At 43.8% G+C, this 17184-nt stretch overlaps 1 protein-coding gene across 2 annotated transcripts in view; it reads right to left on the minus strand.

The window, feature by feature from the left end:
• SIAE (sialic acid acetylesterase) overlaps positions 1–17184 on the minus strand; it is a 50131-nt gene that overhangs the window by 6464 nt on the left and 26483 nt on the right. For both annotated transcript variants that reach the window (XM_074357027.1, XM_010961628.3), the window contains exons 3-7: positions 13905–14080; positions 5567–5705; positions 3240–3417; positions 1723–1832; positions 1015–1148 (exon numbers count right to left, since the gene is read on the minus strand). In XM_074357027.1, coding sequence (XP_074213128.1) covers positions 1015–1148; positions 1723–1832; positions 3240–3417; positions 5567–5705; positions 13905–14080 — 737 coding nt within the window. The remainder of the gene's footprint in view (positions 1–1014; positions 1149–1722; positions 1833–3239; positions 3418–5566; positions 5706–13904; positions 14081–17184) is intronic.

The following is a 17184-nucleotide window of genomic DNA, read 5'->3' on the forward strand; positions in this document are numbered from 1 at the left end:
TGTTAAGCCATATCCAGTAACTGCTGATCAGTTAGGTCATCGGAATATAAATGTGATCCAGGAAAAGACGGTTATTTGCACAACCTACATGCAAGCAAAAAGGAAAAGCAGAAGGTGCTAAGAAATCACCCACATGGGGTCAGGGGTACCAAATCCAGACTCTGGATAGTCACAAAAGGCTTCCCAACTGACACCCAGGCCGAGGCCCAGAGGATTAAAACTTAGCTAGGAGAGTATGGAAGAGAAAGATTGGTCCAGTCAAAAAGCATGCGCAGTGAGCTGGGCATGAGTGAGAGCTAGGTTCATGCTAAGGGCCGGGAGAGGTAACACGAAGTGCTGGGAAGTGGTCATTCTCACACATGGTGCTAAGAGTATAAAAGTATACAAATTAGTAGGTTTCCACAAAGAAATCTGGGGATGTGTTCAAAGCCTTAAAAAGTGTGCAATTTAACTTGGTAGTTTCATTTCTAGGAATTTATCTGATGGAAAGAATTAAGCATGTGTGTAATGATTTAGCTACAAAGAAAATAAACATGACTGCTTATAAAAGCTAAATGTTTAAAGCAACCTAAGTGCCCATCTATGGAGGACTAGTTAAATAAATTACAATACTACCATGTTTCAGAATACTCTCCAATCATAAATTGTGCAGAAAACGAACATCTACCAGCATGAAAAAATGTTCACAATACGACACATGCTCACAGTAAGAGAAAAGGCGAGCCACAGCACGGGCTTAGGACGTGCATCCTATTTCAAAACCACCTAAGCAGAAGAGGTCTGCTTATTTCTGGATGGTGGAATTATAAATAGCTTTTTTTTTTTTCCTTTTTTAAAATACTTCTTTAATGAACATGTAATTCTTTTTAATAAGAATAAATATTAGTTACTTATTAACTTTTTAAAGATTCCACTGTCCCATTGGTGAACTGAGACGGAACGGGGACTCCCGGGAAGAGACCCCAACAGGGCCTCGGCACACCGCTGCCCGCGCGTCCTCCTCTCAGCACGTACCTGGACAAATCCAAACGGGAAGAAGCGCTCTGTCTGCCCCTGGGAGCCACGGTGGAAGGTTTGGCGCCAGTCTTCAATGAGTGCAGGGAACGTACAATTGTACAAGTCCCTGTTAAGATTGACATTGGACTCCCCTAAAAACAGTCCAAACTGTGAGAGAAGATTGGAGAAGACGCGGAAATGGCCCCACGTGACTCCCCCGTCTCCATCCACGCCCTCAGGTGGTGGGCCTTCCCGTGGGCTCTCTAGACTGGCCTTGTCCTTGCTCAGACTGATGGGGCCCAGCAAATGCAACACAAGCAGAGGTTCAAAAAGCAATTTAGCTTTGGAGTTTGTCCCCTTGTGACACACCTGGGACCCTGAAGCTGCTGTGTAATTGACAAGCAAGTCTGAGCAGCCTGCTGAGGGACGCGAGGCCATGTGAGGACTGTGAGGCCCCAGCAGACAGACAGCCCCAGGCAGCAGAGGTGAGTGAGAGGCCATCCGAGGTCATCCAGCCTCCAGATGACCCACCAGGTGGCCAAAGACACATAAATGATCCCAGCAGAAATTAGCCAAAGCAGCCCAGAAAGAAAAATTACCCTGCTAAGCCAGAGAACAGGGAGCTAAATAAAACTATTATTGTTTTAAATCACTGAGTTCTGGGCTGGCTTGTTACACAGCAAAAGTTAACTGATCCAATGAAAAAAGAGCAAATTGAACACTCACCCTGGTACCATATCACCCCTTTCAGAGTCATGTTATGGAGTGGATGGATCATGGCGTTCCAGAGAACAGAATGTTTACTGGGACCAGTGACAAAATCAGACGGAAGGAACCTGAAATCAGTAAGATGCACAAGGTCAGGAGAGAGCTAGGGACTGATCACACGAGGGTCCCTAAGCTGGGCGTCTGTCCAGCTTTCACGTGGGGAGAAGTCTTGACGACAGCAACACAGAGTTAAACTGAACCCCTCTGTTTCACATGAAAACATGGGAACGGCCTTTGAATTTTGCTGCAGGTTCTTCTCAGGGTAAGTGTATCAATCAGCATGGGCCATCCCTATTTCCAGATAAGGTGATGAAAACCAGAGAGGGGGAGAGTTGTGCAAAGAGTCTATCACACTGGCAATACATTCATTTAACTAGTACTCAAAGGATGGACGCTTGGATTGTTTTAAGCTCTTGGCTTTTATAAGCAATGCCATGATTATCTTCCTTGGAGCTAAATCATTACACACAAGCCTAATTATTTCCTTAAGATAAATGCCCAGAAATAAAATTGCCAAGTCAAAGGTACATTTCTGAAAGACTCTGAACGTATCCCTAAATTGCCTCTATGGGATACTTGCATGAATTTACACTTGTAGCAGCTGTGTGTGAGAATGCCCACTTCCCCACAGCCTTGGAATTGTCCCTTCCATGTCCCCAGAGACCTGGGAAGCCTGGCTTTAGATTCCGCCAACTCTATCGATGGCAAGTATTTCTGTTCAAAGTTGGACGTCCTCACTTCCCGACAGGCGGGCCTTTGCCCAAGATATACCAAGAGCTCAAGTCCACGCTCTTCCCAGGGGCCCCCCGGAACCGACACGGTCTGTGAAAGCAGTTCACAGATCGTCAACCTCTGTGTTAACGCCAGTGTCAGGATTTTATTAACTAGCCTTTTCTCCACCTCCACCTCCACAGTATTCTTCCTGACCCAGCTTCTCCTGAGCGCGGCTTCACCATCAGTCTTCTCTGTTTCTCTGATTACATGTGACTTGTTCTTCCTGTGACCATCCATTCTTACAGGCCACACAGCACAGTGGTTGGGAGCACAGAACTGACACCAGACGTTATCACTGACGAGTCGTGTCCAGGAGCAAGTTACTAAGCCTCTCTCAGACTTTGTACCTTGACCCCATCATATGTTAATAGTACCCACACCTCAAGGAGGCATTGTATTAAGTGAGCTAATACATAAGAAGTGCTTATCACAGCGCCTGGCATACAGAAAGCCTCTAGTACGGATCAGCGATGACTATTTCTAAGGAAAAGGGCTATAACCACTTCTTGACATATTCTCAGATGATCCTGGTGGTGATAACAGAGAAAATAATACCTGACGTGTTTGTGGAATAAGTTGCACGCACTGAGTACAAGTCTGGACATTCAACGCGTACTTCACTCCCCAGCAGAGGCAGTGACCCTTCCCTCTCACACGATTTCCTGGCAGGCTTTCTCCCAGGCTGGAGGATGCTTTCTTACCCTTGCCTGCTGACCCCGCAGGCTTTCAGTGACCTTCCAGATGACCAGGCTTCAATGGGTGTCCCACCCCACGAGGAGGAGATCAGCCCGATGGGATACTGCAGAGTGTCGTACAGGTGACGCCCGAAGAGCCAGCACACGGCTGACATGTACTCGAAATCTCCATGGCCTAAGTTTTCTGTTCAGAGAAACAGTTACAGAAAAACAGTCAGGGAAAAAGTAGATGGATACAGACTACAGCTCCTAGCTGGGTTCAGGTGAGAAAAATGGGTGTGAGTCCACCCTTGCACTCCCTTCTAAGACTTTCCAAGTGTACGATAAGACTAAGAGGCAACTGTCTCGCTGGCAGAAAGCCAGAGCTCTCTGGCGGGGCAAGCAGGGCCTCCCCGCTGCTCCCCGCCACATGCAGGTTCCTGCGACTCTAGGAATATTAACACTCCTCTTCGACAGCTGAGGGGCAGAAAGGGCCCTGGCCCCTAACCACCCTCATCTCCACCCTCCTCTTGCCCAGCATCCAACCCCACTTAACTCTGCAGGAGGGAACAAACAGTGCGGAGCATGTCAAGAAGAAAGGTATATTTTTTTCTGTGTAGCTTTATATCCAGTTTTATAGTGACGGTAATGAAAACATGGACAAACATGTGATGAGGAGTTTGGCCAAAATGGGAAACAGCAGAAGCCAAAACCAGTGTTTAAGTGTTAGCATCACCCAGCTCACTTGTCCATGCAGCTCAGGAACCAGCACAGACCAGAAGGGGCGACGTCCTTGTTAGAAGAAAGCAGATGTGGAGAGGGCTGTGCACACACACAGCTGACAGGGTTAATCCAACCCAACAGCTATTAAAGAGCCACCATGTAGACGTCCCTGGTTTGGCTCATGAAGGAGCCAAGCTCACTATGGTCCTGGCACTCAAAGTGCTGACAGTGTGATAGTGGGAACTGAAATCAACTTCAAATCAATAGTATCGACTGAGCACCTGCCAGGTGCCAGGCACTTGCAGGTGACGGGGGCACAGTAATTACAGAGACACGGAGAGACACGGAACCTCTCCTCAGAGGTCTTATGTTCTACAGAACGAAACAGATGTTCAGCTGAGTAAAATATATGGCAAAATGCGGCTTAGTGCTTTAAGAGTTACATACAAGTGTTAAGGTGTTTTAACAGCAAAAGAAAGCACCTTAAATGAAAGGCAGATCATAAAAAGCCTAGCAAACTGGCCTTCCCTGTGCTCCCAGAACGCTCTGTGCCTCGTGTGTCCCTCACGCCACTAAACCATTAGGGCTCCATCCCACTCACGTCCCTCTTCCCAATGTCTGGTGCTAACAGAGAGGCAGTGAATGTCTGTCGGCTGCATCCCCAGCACGTAGAACAGCACCCAGCACAGGGCAGGACTCAAATATGTGTTGAATGAATTAATACTTGAAAACGTAGGAGCAACTGAGGTTACCAGGGTAAAGCATGTACAGGCGAAAGAGAAAAGGGACTAGAAAGAGCACAAGGGACCACGTCTGGAGGAAGGGACGGAAGAAAGCAAAGGAACGGGCAGGGAGAAGACGGGAGAGAAGGAAGGAAAGGAGGGGCCCCGCAGCGCAGAGGGAAGAGCAGGTCCTAGAAGCGGTGGTCGCGCTCAGGGAACAAGCTGTTGGGGGGACGCAGAAGGCAGATTATAAAGGATTAGAGAGTGAACACGGGGGAAGGCAGTGAAAGAATGAAAAGATGATCTAAAAGGTTTAATGAAGCAAAGGAGACAGGTGAGGTACCAGGAGTGGGCATTTGTTTGTTCCACTGGGTTTGTCCCAATACAAAGCTAAGTAAGCCCTGAGAGCAGGGGCCGCGTCTGTCTTGCTCCCTGCTGCATCCTCGCGGCCCAGGACACAGCCTGCCGCAGAGTCGGCCTGAAATATAGACTTGGTGCAAAACAGCAGTGGGGTGAAAGCACAGAGCCTGGGGGAGAAGAAAAGGCCCTGGAGGAGGGAGGAGCCCGCATCAGAGGCAGCCCTGAAAGGCAACAGTCGGCTGTGCTCAGACATGGAAACAAAGAAAGAAAGACCAGAGGAGAAGAGAGCGTCAGGGCTGAAGAGATGCTGGCTGAGCGGCCAGGACGTGGCCAGTGAAGTTGGAGGAAGAGTCCTCTGCCCAGAACGAGGGGCAAGGTTCACTGTGGGGTCTCGGGAAGAAACGCACAACAGGTGCCACGAGGAATGGGGGGACGTCAATAAGAAACGAATGAAAGGATGGGTAATCATGATAAACAGGTCAGAACCAAATGTGGGGTCTCAGATTCCACGCAGGGCCCCGGCTGGCCCACGTTCCGGTGACCACTTACCCGAGGTGGGCTTAGACCACGGCAGGTCAACCTTACGAAGGTCCTCCAGCTCCTCCTCAGCCTGGCTGAGAGACACAGAGAGGATGCGCACCGACTGATAGGCTGCAGTGTTCAGCAGCTCACTTGTGGCATTAACTATCTAGAAAAGAAATGGGAATGTCATTTCTTACACCAGCCTAGTGGGTGGCTGGCGATCCCACTGCCTCCTAGAAAACAATACCAGCACCTGAGCTCCTTCGGAGTCCCGAGTATACCAAAACCAGCGATGGGCTGCTCTGGGCCGCCTGGATCCACCTTGTCCTACAGAGGCCACGGGAAATCACGTCCCCAAGGGTGGGGATACACCGAAATCTGAGATCTCAAAGAGTGGGTCTGTATTAGGTGAGAGGAGCTGTGGGCTGGGTTTAGGCTGAAGAAGGCCGATACCTTCCAACAGAAATACTTCCATTCAGAAAAAGTATCTGACAACAGAAAGCCACGGCATTAACTTTTTTTTTTTTAAGGGAGCCAAAAAGGGCCTGGGGAGGTAGGTTTGTGTAATCCACACCCCGTAAGAGAAGTTTATTCAAAAGAAATGCCTCTGAGAAATGACTGCTGAGCTCCTGAAACACACTGAAATCAGTCGGCAAATGCTGACCTTCTCATCTCGGTCCCGGCAAAGCACCAAGGAAAAGCAAGGAGCATGGCACTTTGGAAGGTGGTGTTCAGGCTAAGAATAATCCCAAGAAACTAGACAAAGGAAAGGGTCCATCCAAAGACACATCACTTTTGCCCAAACCACTTTATGAAACCTCATCAGTTGCCAAGAGCGTGACAGGAGTGGCCTCAGGCCGGACGCGGATGTGTGTCTTCTCCGTCCGTCCGATAAAGCCTCACTCTGCTGTGCTCTTACACAGAAGTGCTGCTTCCTTCAATCCTAATGTTTCAGCGGTTATGTTTCTCTTTATTTTAAAAACAAGGTTATCATAAATATATAGTTTTCCCTTTTTATTAGTGTTTGTCTTCTCTGGTCTTCTCTCGATCCCCCTGGACAGTCTGGTCTTCCCCAAACAAAGGGCTAACAGGAGCCTGGAGCAGCCCAGTTACCCTTGGCCTCAGGGAACGAGAGCTCCAGCTGAGCCAGGACTGCCACAGCGAGAGGAGGGACACTGGGACGCTTTCCATTGGCCGCTGGCCACAGAGTGTGCAGCTGGCTGGCGTCCCCCCCCCCCCCCCGCACCCGCCACAGAGAATGCAGCTGGCCCTCCGGCCCACAGTGTAAGGGAAACGTTGAGCAGCCAGGGTGCCCCTACGGAGCCTTTCATTGAAACGCGCTGCCCCTGGAATTGTCTTTTGACTGGCCACTGAGCCTGCTGCGGCCAACAGGCTGGCCAGATGCAAATGAAACAGCTCTTTTGGTCACAGTGGGGGCCGCAGCCTGAAATGCTCCCCGGGTAACCGCAGCACCAGCCTGGTAGGGTGACTGGTCTTCCACACACGGTCTCGGAAAATTCCATGGAAGTCCAGCGCTGCTCATCCAGGCTCTTGCCTGGCACATTTCATGTAAAATAAACATCAAAGAGTAAGAACAGGCTAATGCACTCAGTATATTTTGGCAGGGAAATTATTTTTCAGCAGCAGGTACCTGTAAAAAGTCGCCTCCCTTGAAATTCAGTTCTGCACCAAGCGCTAAGGATCGTATGTTGCTTCCATGGAAACAGTGGATGAAACTGCTTTCCCTCTCTCCACCCACACTAGCTTCTGCACCGACGGGGAGCTCCAGTGCCTCCTGGCAGCGTGGTGAACATGCCTCTTGTCTTTTAGACCCGCTGCTAACACTGCAAACTATCGCAAGGCCAACAGGATGGGAGGGAGGGGTGAGGGGACTTGGCGTCCTCCTCTGTTGTTACCAGCACACAGAACTGGATCCAAAGCATTGGCTGGAAAATTTCCATTTTCAAACTCACATTTGTGTCTTATTTCAAGCCAAAACTTGAAAGCCACAGAAAGTGTTAGCAAAAATGGGGTTGGGGGTGGGGTTGGGGGGGAAATACTTGCTGTACATGATGGCAATTACTTCTGAAGCTGGTGCCCTTTCCCACTATCACCAGGCCTTTTTGATGGAAGCCGTTCCCCAGGGATATTGGCAGCAAACTTAGGAATAAAGAGATTTCAGGAAGATTTTCATTTAAATGACACTTGGTTTCCCTGCTGATGAAAGGGGAAGCCTTACTCCATCTGCTGAGATCAAATTTCATCTCATCAAACACCTCAGTGTAATTATTTTTCTACCAAGTATTGAAATGAGGATGTAAATGAATACCAAGGTATTTGAAGTCATTAAGGCTGCCGGGACGGGAGCGGCCCAGCGCCTCTCTGGGGACCCCGCGGTTCACCATCAAAGCAGCTGCTCACTGGTGTTCATTTTGTAACCTTTATGCCACATTCTTGAATTAATGAAGAAACGTCAAGAATCTATTTCCTCAGAGAATCTTGGCACGAGGTCAGCATGGGGGGGCAAGGCGTGGGTGAGAGGGGGGTGTGTGCGTGTGCGTGTGCGTGTGTGTGTGAGACGTGCATGCACTGAAGGACACACGGAAAGTCTCCTTAGAAGAATTTGGATCCTTTACATTACTTTACCTTCTACTACAGAACAACATCACAGTTTTAAAGTTGAGAGAATAACTATAAATAAGCCAGTCATCATAACTCCTGTGGATCTTTTCTTGTGATGTGGTGCCAGCCTTTCTCTTCTGGATTTCAATTTCCCTATTTGTAAAGTAGGAACGTGGGGATTGCTGAGATGTCAGAAAATGGGTTTCCTGTTTAACATTGGACATCTTCTTCTGAGCCTAACTAGAAATATCCAAGTCTTAAGACATACCCTGACTTGGGAGGCGACAGATGAACATTTAGACTTTCCTCCTTTTATAAACATCTCACTCAGTGTTATAAATAACACTCGATTTTAAAATTCCACTTTACCCTAACAGCAAGATGGGCACACAATCTGCCATTTTCTTCATGTGACTGAAGAGTGGTTGGTTATAGTGAAAATCTTCTCTCTTCAGAAAAGTCACATGGAAGGAGGGAAGGAGAAAGAGAGAGACACTCTGTGTGTGTGTGTGTGTGTGTGTGTGTGGGTCTGTGCGTGCGCGCGCGTGCACACGCGCTGGGGGTCTTCAGGGGAAAAGGAGCAAAGGAATGAAGGAGGAGTCGTGTGAAGTATCCTTTTGATCAAAATATAAAGTTCTACAGGGGGTTAAGAGACTAGAAAATTGGCTTTTGGTACTGTCAGCCGCTAAAATGCTGTCTTGCAGACCAAGTGCATGACTTAAAACAAAAAAATAAAAAATTAACACTTGGCCACTTCAGATGGAGCCTTTTTTTCCATTTCCCTGTATCTCAGAGCTTGTAGCCTTAGTTTAATATAGAAGATGCTTAAGAGTAAATTCTAGGCAGAAAGAATGTGTTCAGTCTTAATAATCAAAATCTGATTTAGCTTGACAGAAAGTGGGATGAGATCCCCTGGCACAGACTGCTACTGAGAACCTGACTGTATAGAGACAAACAGATCTGGTCCATGCCTTCCTGTGCAAACAGGGAGCTGCAATTAAAGCATTAAGGAAAATACTGTTTTCCTTAATGAGTTAACAGCAATCCCACTTCTATATAAAACCATGCTTTCTATCATGAGATAAAATTGCAATTTTGCTTCTATTCACTTATGTTAAAAGGGAGCCCAGTTAAAGTCCAGTTTAATAAACATTTAAATTAAAGAGGTTTCCATATATTTGTAGGGCAGGGAGCAAGACTAACATTTTGGTTAGGAAGACATAAATGCAAGAATTTAGATTTTAAATTCAAAAACTAATAATGAAATGAAGCAGGTATGTCCAGAACAGAATCTTTTTACTAGTACTATTTAGTAATTGGTTAAACAAAGAAAAAGAAAAAAAGAAGAAACTATAAGGCATAGAAACCCATTAAAGGGAACAAATGAAAGTGCGCATTAAAGTATACAGAACATGTTAGTTCTGATCAATAGTGCAAATTAAATAATTTATTCCTAAGATTCTTATTTACATAATGCACCTCTCTATTGTAAACTGACCTTTGATATTTAAGATATCAGTTAAGTGAATATCAATTTCTTGTTTTTTATAAATTTCTCTTAAAAATTAATTATTTCATGCTTATTATAGAAAAATCAGAAAATACAGACAAGCAAAAATAATGCCCATTTCAAATGTGCCAAGAACTTAACTCATACTAACTCCTCAGGAGCTCTGATATGGAGTAAAAAATATTTACTAATCTTTCAGCATTATTTTTCAAGCTGCCATTCTTTACATATGTCTATGAACTTGCTACTGTTCAACCATGATCCTAATACAAATGAAACAGCAATGGTCTCCCTTATTTTATTTTTAAATCAGATAGCTTCCACAAAACAAAGCAATGGCAATTCTGAGGCCCAAAGCAATAACCCCATCAAACCCTCTCCAGAAATCCACTCTCTTTATTCTAGACCGTTTTTGTGTTCAATTAGAAAGTAGACTTGATCCCCATGCAGCACCAAGCCTTTTATTCTACCACTGCTGTCTTGCTAGGATAGCAGTAAACAAGCAAGAAGCTTGTTCCCTTGGTAACTTTTTCAGTGTCCTTTTTATCCAGCTTTACTTAAGAGACCTCACTTGTAGTCTGTCAGAGGGGCCCTATCCTCTAACAGCAATGGAGACAGGAACATCTCCAGATGAGTTTCCTCACTGACCAACATATGACATATTGGCAGGGCAGCATTCCCCTGTTCTGTCTCTCTTGATTCTCCATGTACTGCATATGCCCCAACCCCACCTAGGAGCCTATACAGTGCTCTTCCTCCTGACATTCTATCGGGATAAAAGAGCCCAGTGAAGCCTCTCTATAGTTATAACAAAGGAGAAAAAAAATGCTAGTCTCAAAATTTAAGAAAAGTTAATCTTCAAAGGTCATGACTAAAACAGAAAAAAACTGACACTAACAGAAGAAATCCTAGACTATGAAAAAGTAGAGCAAAAAGAGTCATCACTGGCCTATTACCCTTCTTTCTGTGTAAAGAAAATTTGATAGATAGATAGATTTCATATATGAATATATCTGTATCAAGTTGACATATGACACCCAGTTGAAGTATCAAGATGTCTGCAGCTTACCCTGAGGTAGTTCAACAACAAAAACAACAACAAAATAGGTAAACCAAATATGGCAAAATACTAACAACTGTCAATCTAGGTGATGGGTATATAGGTATTTATAAGTCTCTTAACTTTTGTGTGTTTGATTTTTTTACAATAAAAAGTTTAAGAGAATAATGACATCTTATATTCAGACACCACTTTTCAATTTATAAGGGCCTTTTAGAGATAAACAAAATAATTTAACCTTTGTAATAGTCCTGTAAATTAAGTCAGATATCATCACTGTTGTAGTATAGTTATTAAAACTAAGCCTCAGACATTTGACAAAATTCAACAAACTTTCATGATAAAAACTCTAAGACAACTAGGAATAGAAGGAAAATTCCTCAATGCGATAAAAAGTATTTATGAAAAGCCTGCAGATAACATCATAGAAAGACTGAAAGCTTTCTCCCTAAGACCAGGAACAAGACAAGGATGTCCACTTTCAGCACTGCTATTCAACATTGTACTGGAAGTTCCAGCCAGAGCTGCTAGACAAGAAAAAAGAAATAAAAGGCATCCAAATGGCAAAGAAAGAGGTAAAACTATCTCCAACTGCAGATGATATGCTCCTATACATAGAAAATCCCGAAGAATCTACAAGAAAGCTACTAGAGCTAATAAACAAATTCAGCAAAGTTTCAGGATACAAGGTCAACATGCAAAAATCATTTGTTTCTATACATCAGCAGTGAACAATCCTCAAAGGAAATTAAGAAAGAAATACTATTTATAACAGCACCTAAAAGAATTAAATACTTAGGAATAAATCTAGCCAAGTAGGTAAAAGACTTGTACACTGAAAACTATAAAACTTTACTAAAAACAATTAAAGATCTAAAGTAATGGAAAGACATCCCATGTTCATTGATAGGAAGGCTTAACATTGTTAAAATGTCAATACTAGCCAAAGCAATCTACAAATTCAATACAATGTCTATCAAAAATTCCAACAACTTTTTTCGCAGAAAGGGAAAATCATATCCTCACATTCATACAGAATTACAAGGGATCTTTAATAGCCAAAACAATATTGAAAAAGAGGAATAAAGTTGAAGGACTCACACTTCCCAACTTTGAAACTGACTACAAAGCTACAGTAATTAAAACAGTATAGTACTGCCATAAGGAGAGATATATAGACCAAAGGAATAGAATAGAAAGCCCAGAAATAAACCCTCATATATATGAGCAACAGATTTTTGAAAAAAGTACAAAGATCATTCAGTAGGGGAAGGACAGTCTTTTCAACAAATGGTGCTGGGAGAACTGGATATCCACTTGCAACAGGATGAAATTAGACTCTCACCTTACATACACTACACACAAAAATTGATCAAAAAGGATCAAAGACCTTAACTTAAGAGCTAAAACTATAAATCTCTTAAAAGAAACATTGGGGAAAATCTTCACATCATTGGATTTGGTAAAAATTTCAAGATGACACTAAAAGCCTAGACAACAAAAGAAAAAATAGATAAACAGAACTTCATAAAAATTAAGAACTTTTATGTATCAAAGGACACTCTTTAAAAACTGAAATGACAAACTACAGAGTGAGAGAAAATATTTACAAATCATGTATCTAGCAAGCAATTAATACCTAGAAGATAAAAATAATTTATACAATTTAACAATAAACAACTCAATTCAAAAATAAGCAAAGGGCTTGAACAAACATTCTTCCAAAGAAGATACACAAATGGCCAACAAGTACACAAAATAATACTCAGCATCACTAGTCATTAGAGAAATGCAAATCAAAACCACATTCAGATACTACTTTGCACCTACTAGTATGGCTACAATCAAGAAAACAGCAAGTAACACATTAGTGAGGATCCAGTGAAATTGGAAGCTTTGCCTATTGCTGGTAGGAATGTAACTTGGTGCAGCCTCTGGAAAATGGTCTGGTGGTTCCTCAAAAGTTAAATATAGAATTAACAGATGACCCAGCAATTCCACTTACAGCCATATATCCACAAGAATTGAAAGCAGGAACTGGAACAGACATCTATACATCAGTGTTCACAGCAGCATTACTCACAATAGCCAAAAGGTGGAAACAACCGAGATTTTCATCAACAAATGAATGGATGAACAAAATGTGACATATACAATGGAATACAATCCAAACATAAAAGCATAAAATTTTGACATGCTGCATGGATAGACCTTGAAAGCATATGCTCTGTAAGATAAGTCAGACACGGAAAAACAAATATTGTCTGATTCCATTTATATGAGGTACCTAGAAAAGGCAGATTCACAGAAAAAGCAGAATAGAGACTACCAGTGGTTGGAGGAAAGGCAATAATGGATTTATGGTTTAGTGGGTACAGAGAAAATGTTAGGGATGATGAAAAAGTTTTGAGTATAGCCAGTGGTGATGGGTACACACAGCATTGTGAATTTATTTCATGCCACCAAATTGTATGCTTACCAGTGGTTGAAATGATAAATACTATGTTACATCCATTTTAACCACAATTTTTAAAAATCATGTTTTAAAAACAGTCTCATAAACACCAAGTGATTTACTCCAAGCCATATAACTAGTAAGAGGCAAAGCCAACATTCAGTCTCAATTTTTTAATCTCCATGACAACAAAAGACAGGGTATGTTAGCTGCTCAGCATTAAAACAAAATCTAATTGTTTGCATTCCCTAGGCTCTCTCCAGAAGCTCATCTTCTAAGACCAACCAAGAGGAAGAGTAATCTACTTTGCCTTCAATTTGATACGAAGTCTCCATCACCATCAGATGTTCTCTAGCCTCTGCCTTTAGCCCAGGAAGGTGAGAAAACAGTGCCCTGCACACTGACAGCACACTAGCCGTGACTAAGAAAGCAGGCTCTGGGCTCGCATTCATGTCCGGGGTCCACTATTAACGCTGTGACCTTAGGCAGGGAACTTAACCTCAGCTGGGGCAGTTTCCTCATCTGTGATATGAATAACACTGCCGACCCCATAAAGTTGTTACATCTAATTAATTAATGCGTGCAAAGAAAGCCCTTGGAACAGATCTTGGCACATGGCAGAAAAAGGAGGTTTCTATCTCCTCCTCCTTGTCCCCTTCCTCCTCCTCCTCCTCCTTTTTCTTTTTATCAGCATTATCACTGAGACTCAGCAAATTACCTGTGAAACTGTCATCTGCATGTTACTCTGTCCACTGCAAAGCCAGACATCTCCAAATAAGACATTTTGAACTCTCAGGGTGAAGTTCATTCTCTCAAAAGTCTGTTGTGCCGTCAGTTCATAAGGTCCACCAGGCCTCATAGGATCCAGTACCACCGTCCAACTATTAGAGTGCGCTGAAACAATAACAAGGCACTAAGGAATTAGTCAATCAATTAACCAAAATGAAATTAAAGCCCAGTCCTGCTGTGCATCAGACTCATTTGTGGCTACTCCTAGTTTCTGTGATGAATTGAATTCAAAACTATGAAGATTGGCCAAATTTCGGACAAATGTATAAAAATAACAAAAGCAGCTATCTTTAATCCATACCAATCCCTCATTTAAAAAAAAAACACTTTTTTTTAATTTGCGGGGGTTATTAAGTTTATCTATTTATTTTTTTAATGGAGGTACTGGTGATTGAACCCAGGACCTCGCACACGCTAAGCACATGTTCTACCACTGAGCTATACCCTCCCCTTCATCCCTCCTTACTTTTAACTGAACCATTTGCAAGAAAAAGAAGTCACCCAATTATAGTTTTAAATGAGGATAAACAAACATATACAGAGATTAGAATTCAAGGAAGTTTAATAAAAAAAAATACATAAAAGAGAAATTTTACTATACTATCCAACTGTCAATATTAACATAATCATAATCTAATAGATTTACACAGCGCTCCCCAAACTAACTTGTAATTATCCAATCAAATGTGAACACAGGTTAGAGAAAATCATTTATAATCTCAAACTTCCGCTTACTTGATGTATCATCCTTGTCATCCATCCCCCCAACTCTTCCCCACGTCGCTTTCAAAGCTTAATGCTACCATGACTCTGGGTTCTCCTATCAACAGTTAAACACGTGAGTGGAGAAACTGACCCATAAAGAACTGTGGGAGGCGTATAAATTAATCTCTCTTTGAAGAAGATATTTAGGTTCGCCCAATTAATTACTTTCACAGAGTTATTTACCAGACCTAAGGTTTTCGAACTCAATTAGGGAGATGAAAAGCTATCCAAGACCTTATTTCAGACATTCACAGCATATTCCTTAGGAACCACCCCCCTGCCACCTTCCTACCTCTCACCCACTCACACCACCACCACTGCCAACAGCATATTCAGAAACTTAAGAGTCTTCAAAGTGGCAAAATTATGCCTAGGAGAACCAAACAACAGAAACAAAGTTGAAGAAATGAGAGTGAGAAAATAGATAAGAGAGACGATCATTTTTAAAATAAATATTCTTGGCATAATGCCGAAGAATATGAACTGATTCACAGTTTGTGCCCCTCAGATCAACGTAAATTCAAAGGGAAGAATGGCAAGAACTGGAAGTGGCCATCCTGAAGTTACTGTACCAGCCAGGAAAAATAGTAATTATAAAAATACTCGCCAAGTGCCTACTCTGGCCAGACACTGTGCTAAGTTCTTCCCAATCAGCAAGAGCTGAGTACAGAAGTCCAGACGCACAGCAGGAGACTGGGAAAGGCCCCGACCAGGAAGGGTTGCTCAGAGCCCAGCGGAACCGTCCAAACCCTCAGGCGTCAGTGAAAGGGGGCATGTTCACTCATCTCAAAAGCACAACCAATGGAGTCTGCTACTCCCACTCCTGAGAGGTCAATTAAGCCCAGAACCAAATGTTCTCTATTTTATTTTTATACCAGCAATAGTCAGACATCAATATACTAAACTATAATTCACCTAGAGCAGAAAAACCACTGTTTTGGAAACAGTGGGCAGCTAGTACAGATTGTGTCGCACAGGTGTGATGTGCTCCGTATGGCTCTCTCTTCTGAGCAGGCAGACGCCCCAATCTGTCCCAACTACAGCCTTGCCAAGGTCTTTCCAGGCTTCTTGCACCGATATGTCTTACTGGAGCTCTGTCCTGCTGCCACCAACATGACTCGTTTGTGATGAAGAGGTCAATCCCTAGCAAACCTAGGACAGGACTGGTTTTCAGCCTTCTACTACCACACAAGCTTCCCGGTCACTGTTGTTAAGTAGGGATTTACATTTCGCTTCAGTCCAGGCAAAATGGCTGGTGGGGAAAACCACCTCCACCAGAGCTTCTGAAAGCTTGGCTGCCCAGCAGTAAAAACAACAAAGAAGGAAAGGGGGAGATGCTGGGGCAGAACATGGCACCACCACCACACTACAGCCAGAGGAAGAGCCCCCTCGAGTCAAAAGCATCTGGAGGGAACTAGGCATCGAGATCTGAACCTTGTTCCAAGAGCTGCTCCCCTGCAGGAACCTCTGCCTTTCCTCAGAGACCTTGGAGAACTTCCTTCTGTTCTAGTCCTCAAGTTCTAGCTTTTTTTCCCTCTCACTTCGTAGAAGAAAAATAAACTCTGACACAATATTGAGCATTAAGTAAAGTTAACTGCCATGCAAGGCCAGGGAAACCAGATCCACTACAGAGAGGTTACTAACGGTCAAACTAACGCAGAAACTACTGGTTTAAAACAATGCAGATTTACTCCCATGTTAGAATACACCAAGGAGAGCAGCCTTGTGAAGACTGTTCCTCAGGCTGAAGGCAAGGGGGGGACACTAAAAGCAAAGGCGACCCACGCTTCACAAGGACCGACTGGGCCGCAGCCTGTCCGTTCAGGACCGGATGATTAAAGTGGAGCGGACTGCAGGCCAATGGAGTCTGGCCAGAGATTTCACAAACTCTGTTGACCCACCGAGTCCAGTGGGTAATGAAACTGAGTGACCGACCACGAAGAGTTGAAGCTCACCGTCCAGCCAGCTTTCCGCTGCTCCTGAGGGCCTTTCTCAGCAACAGATGCCCTGGTCCTGTCCTCTGGGCCCCAGTCACTTGCTGCCTTGTAACCTGACTTACCAATCAGGGCCCAGGTTTCTGTAAATTCTCATTTTTGTCACATTCGAAGCTCTGCCTCCTCGCACTCTTTCTTCTCCCATCTAGGGAGATGCATGTCCTTCCTTCACTGGATAGACACTGAGGATGCTCACCGGGTGCCAGCCACTCCATCAAGTAAACAGCAGAGAGCAAACCTCAGCTGTAGGTTACACTGATGAGAAAGCCGTGTAAACTGACTGGTGCTCTGTGGTTTCACACCCAGTAGTTGGCATATCTCGCTGGTCTATTTCTCACTGTCCCTTTCTCTTCAAGATCCAGCCATGGGCATAAGCAAAGAACTCTCTCCATTTTTCTCCAACTCCCTGACCAACCCCCACCTCAAAATGGGGAGAATAAACAATCAAAG

The sequence above is a fragment of the Camelus bactrianus genome, chromosome 33 (assembly GCF_048773025.1).
Source record: "Camelus bactrianus isolate YW-2024 breed Bactrian camel chromosome 33, ASM4877302v1, whole genome shotgun sequence".
NCBI classification, from domain to species: Eukaryota; Metazoa; Chordata; class Mammalia; order Artiodactyla; family Camelidae; genus Camelus; species Camelus bactrianus.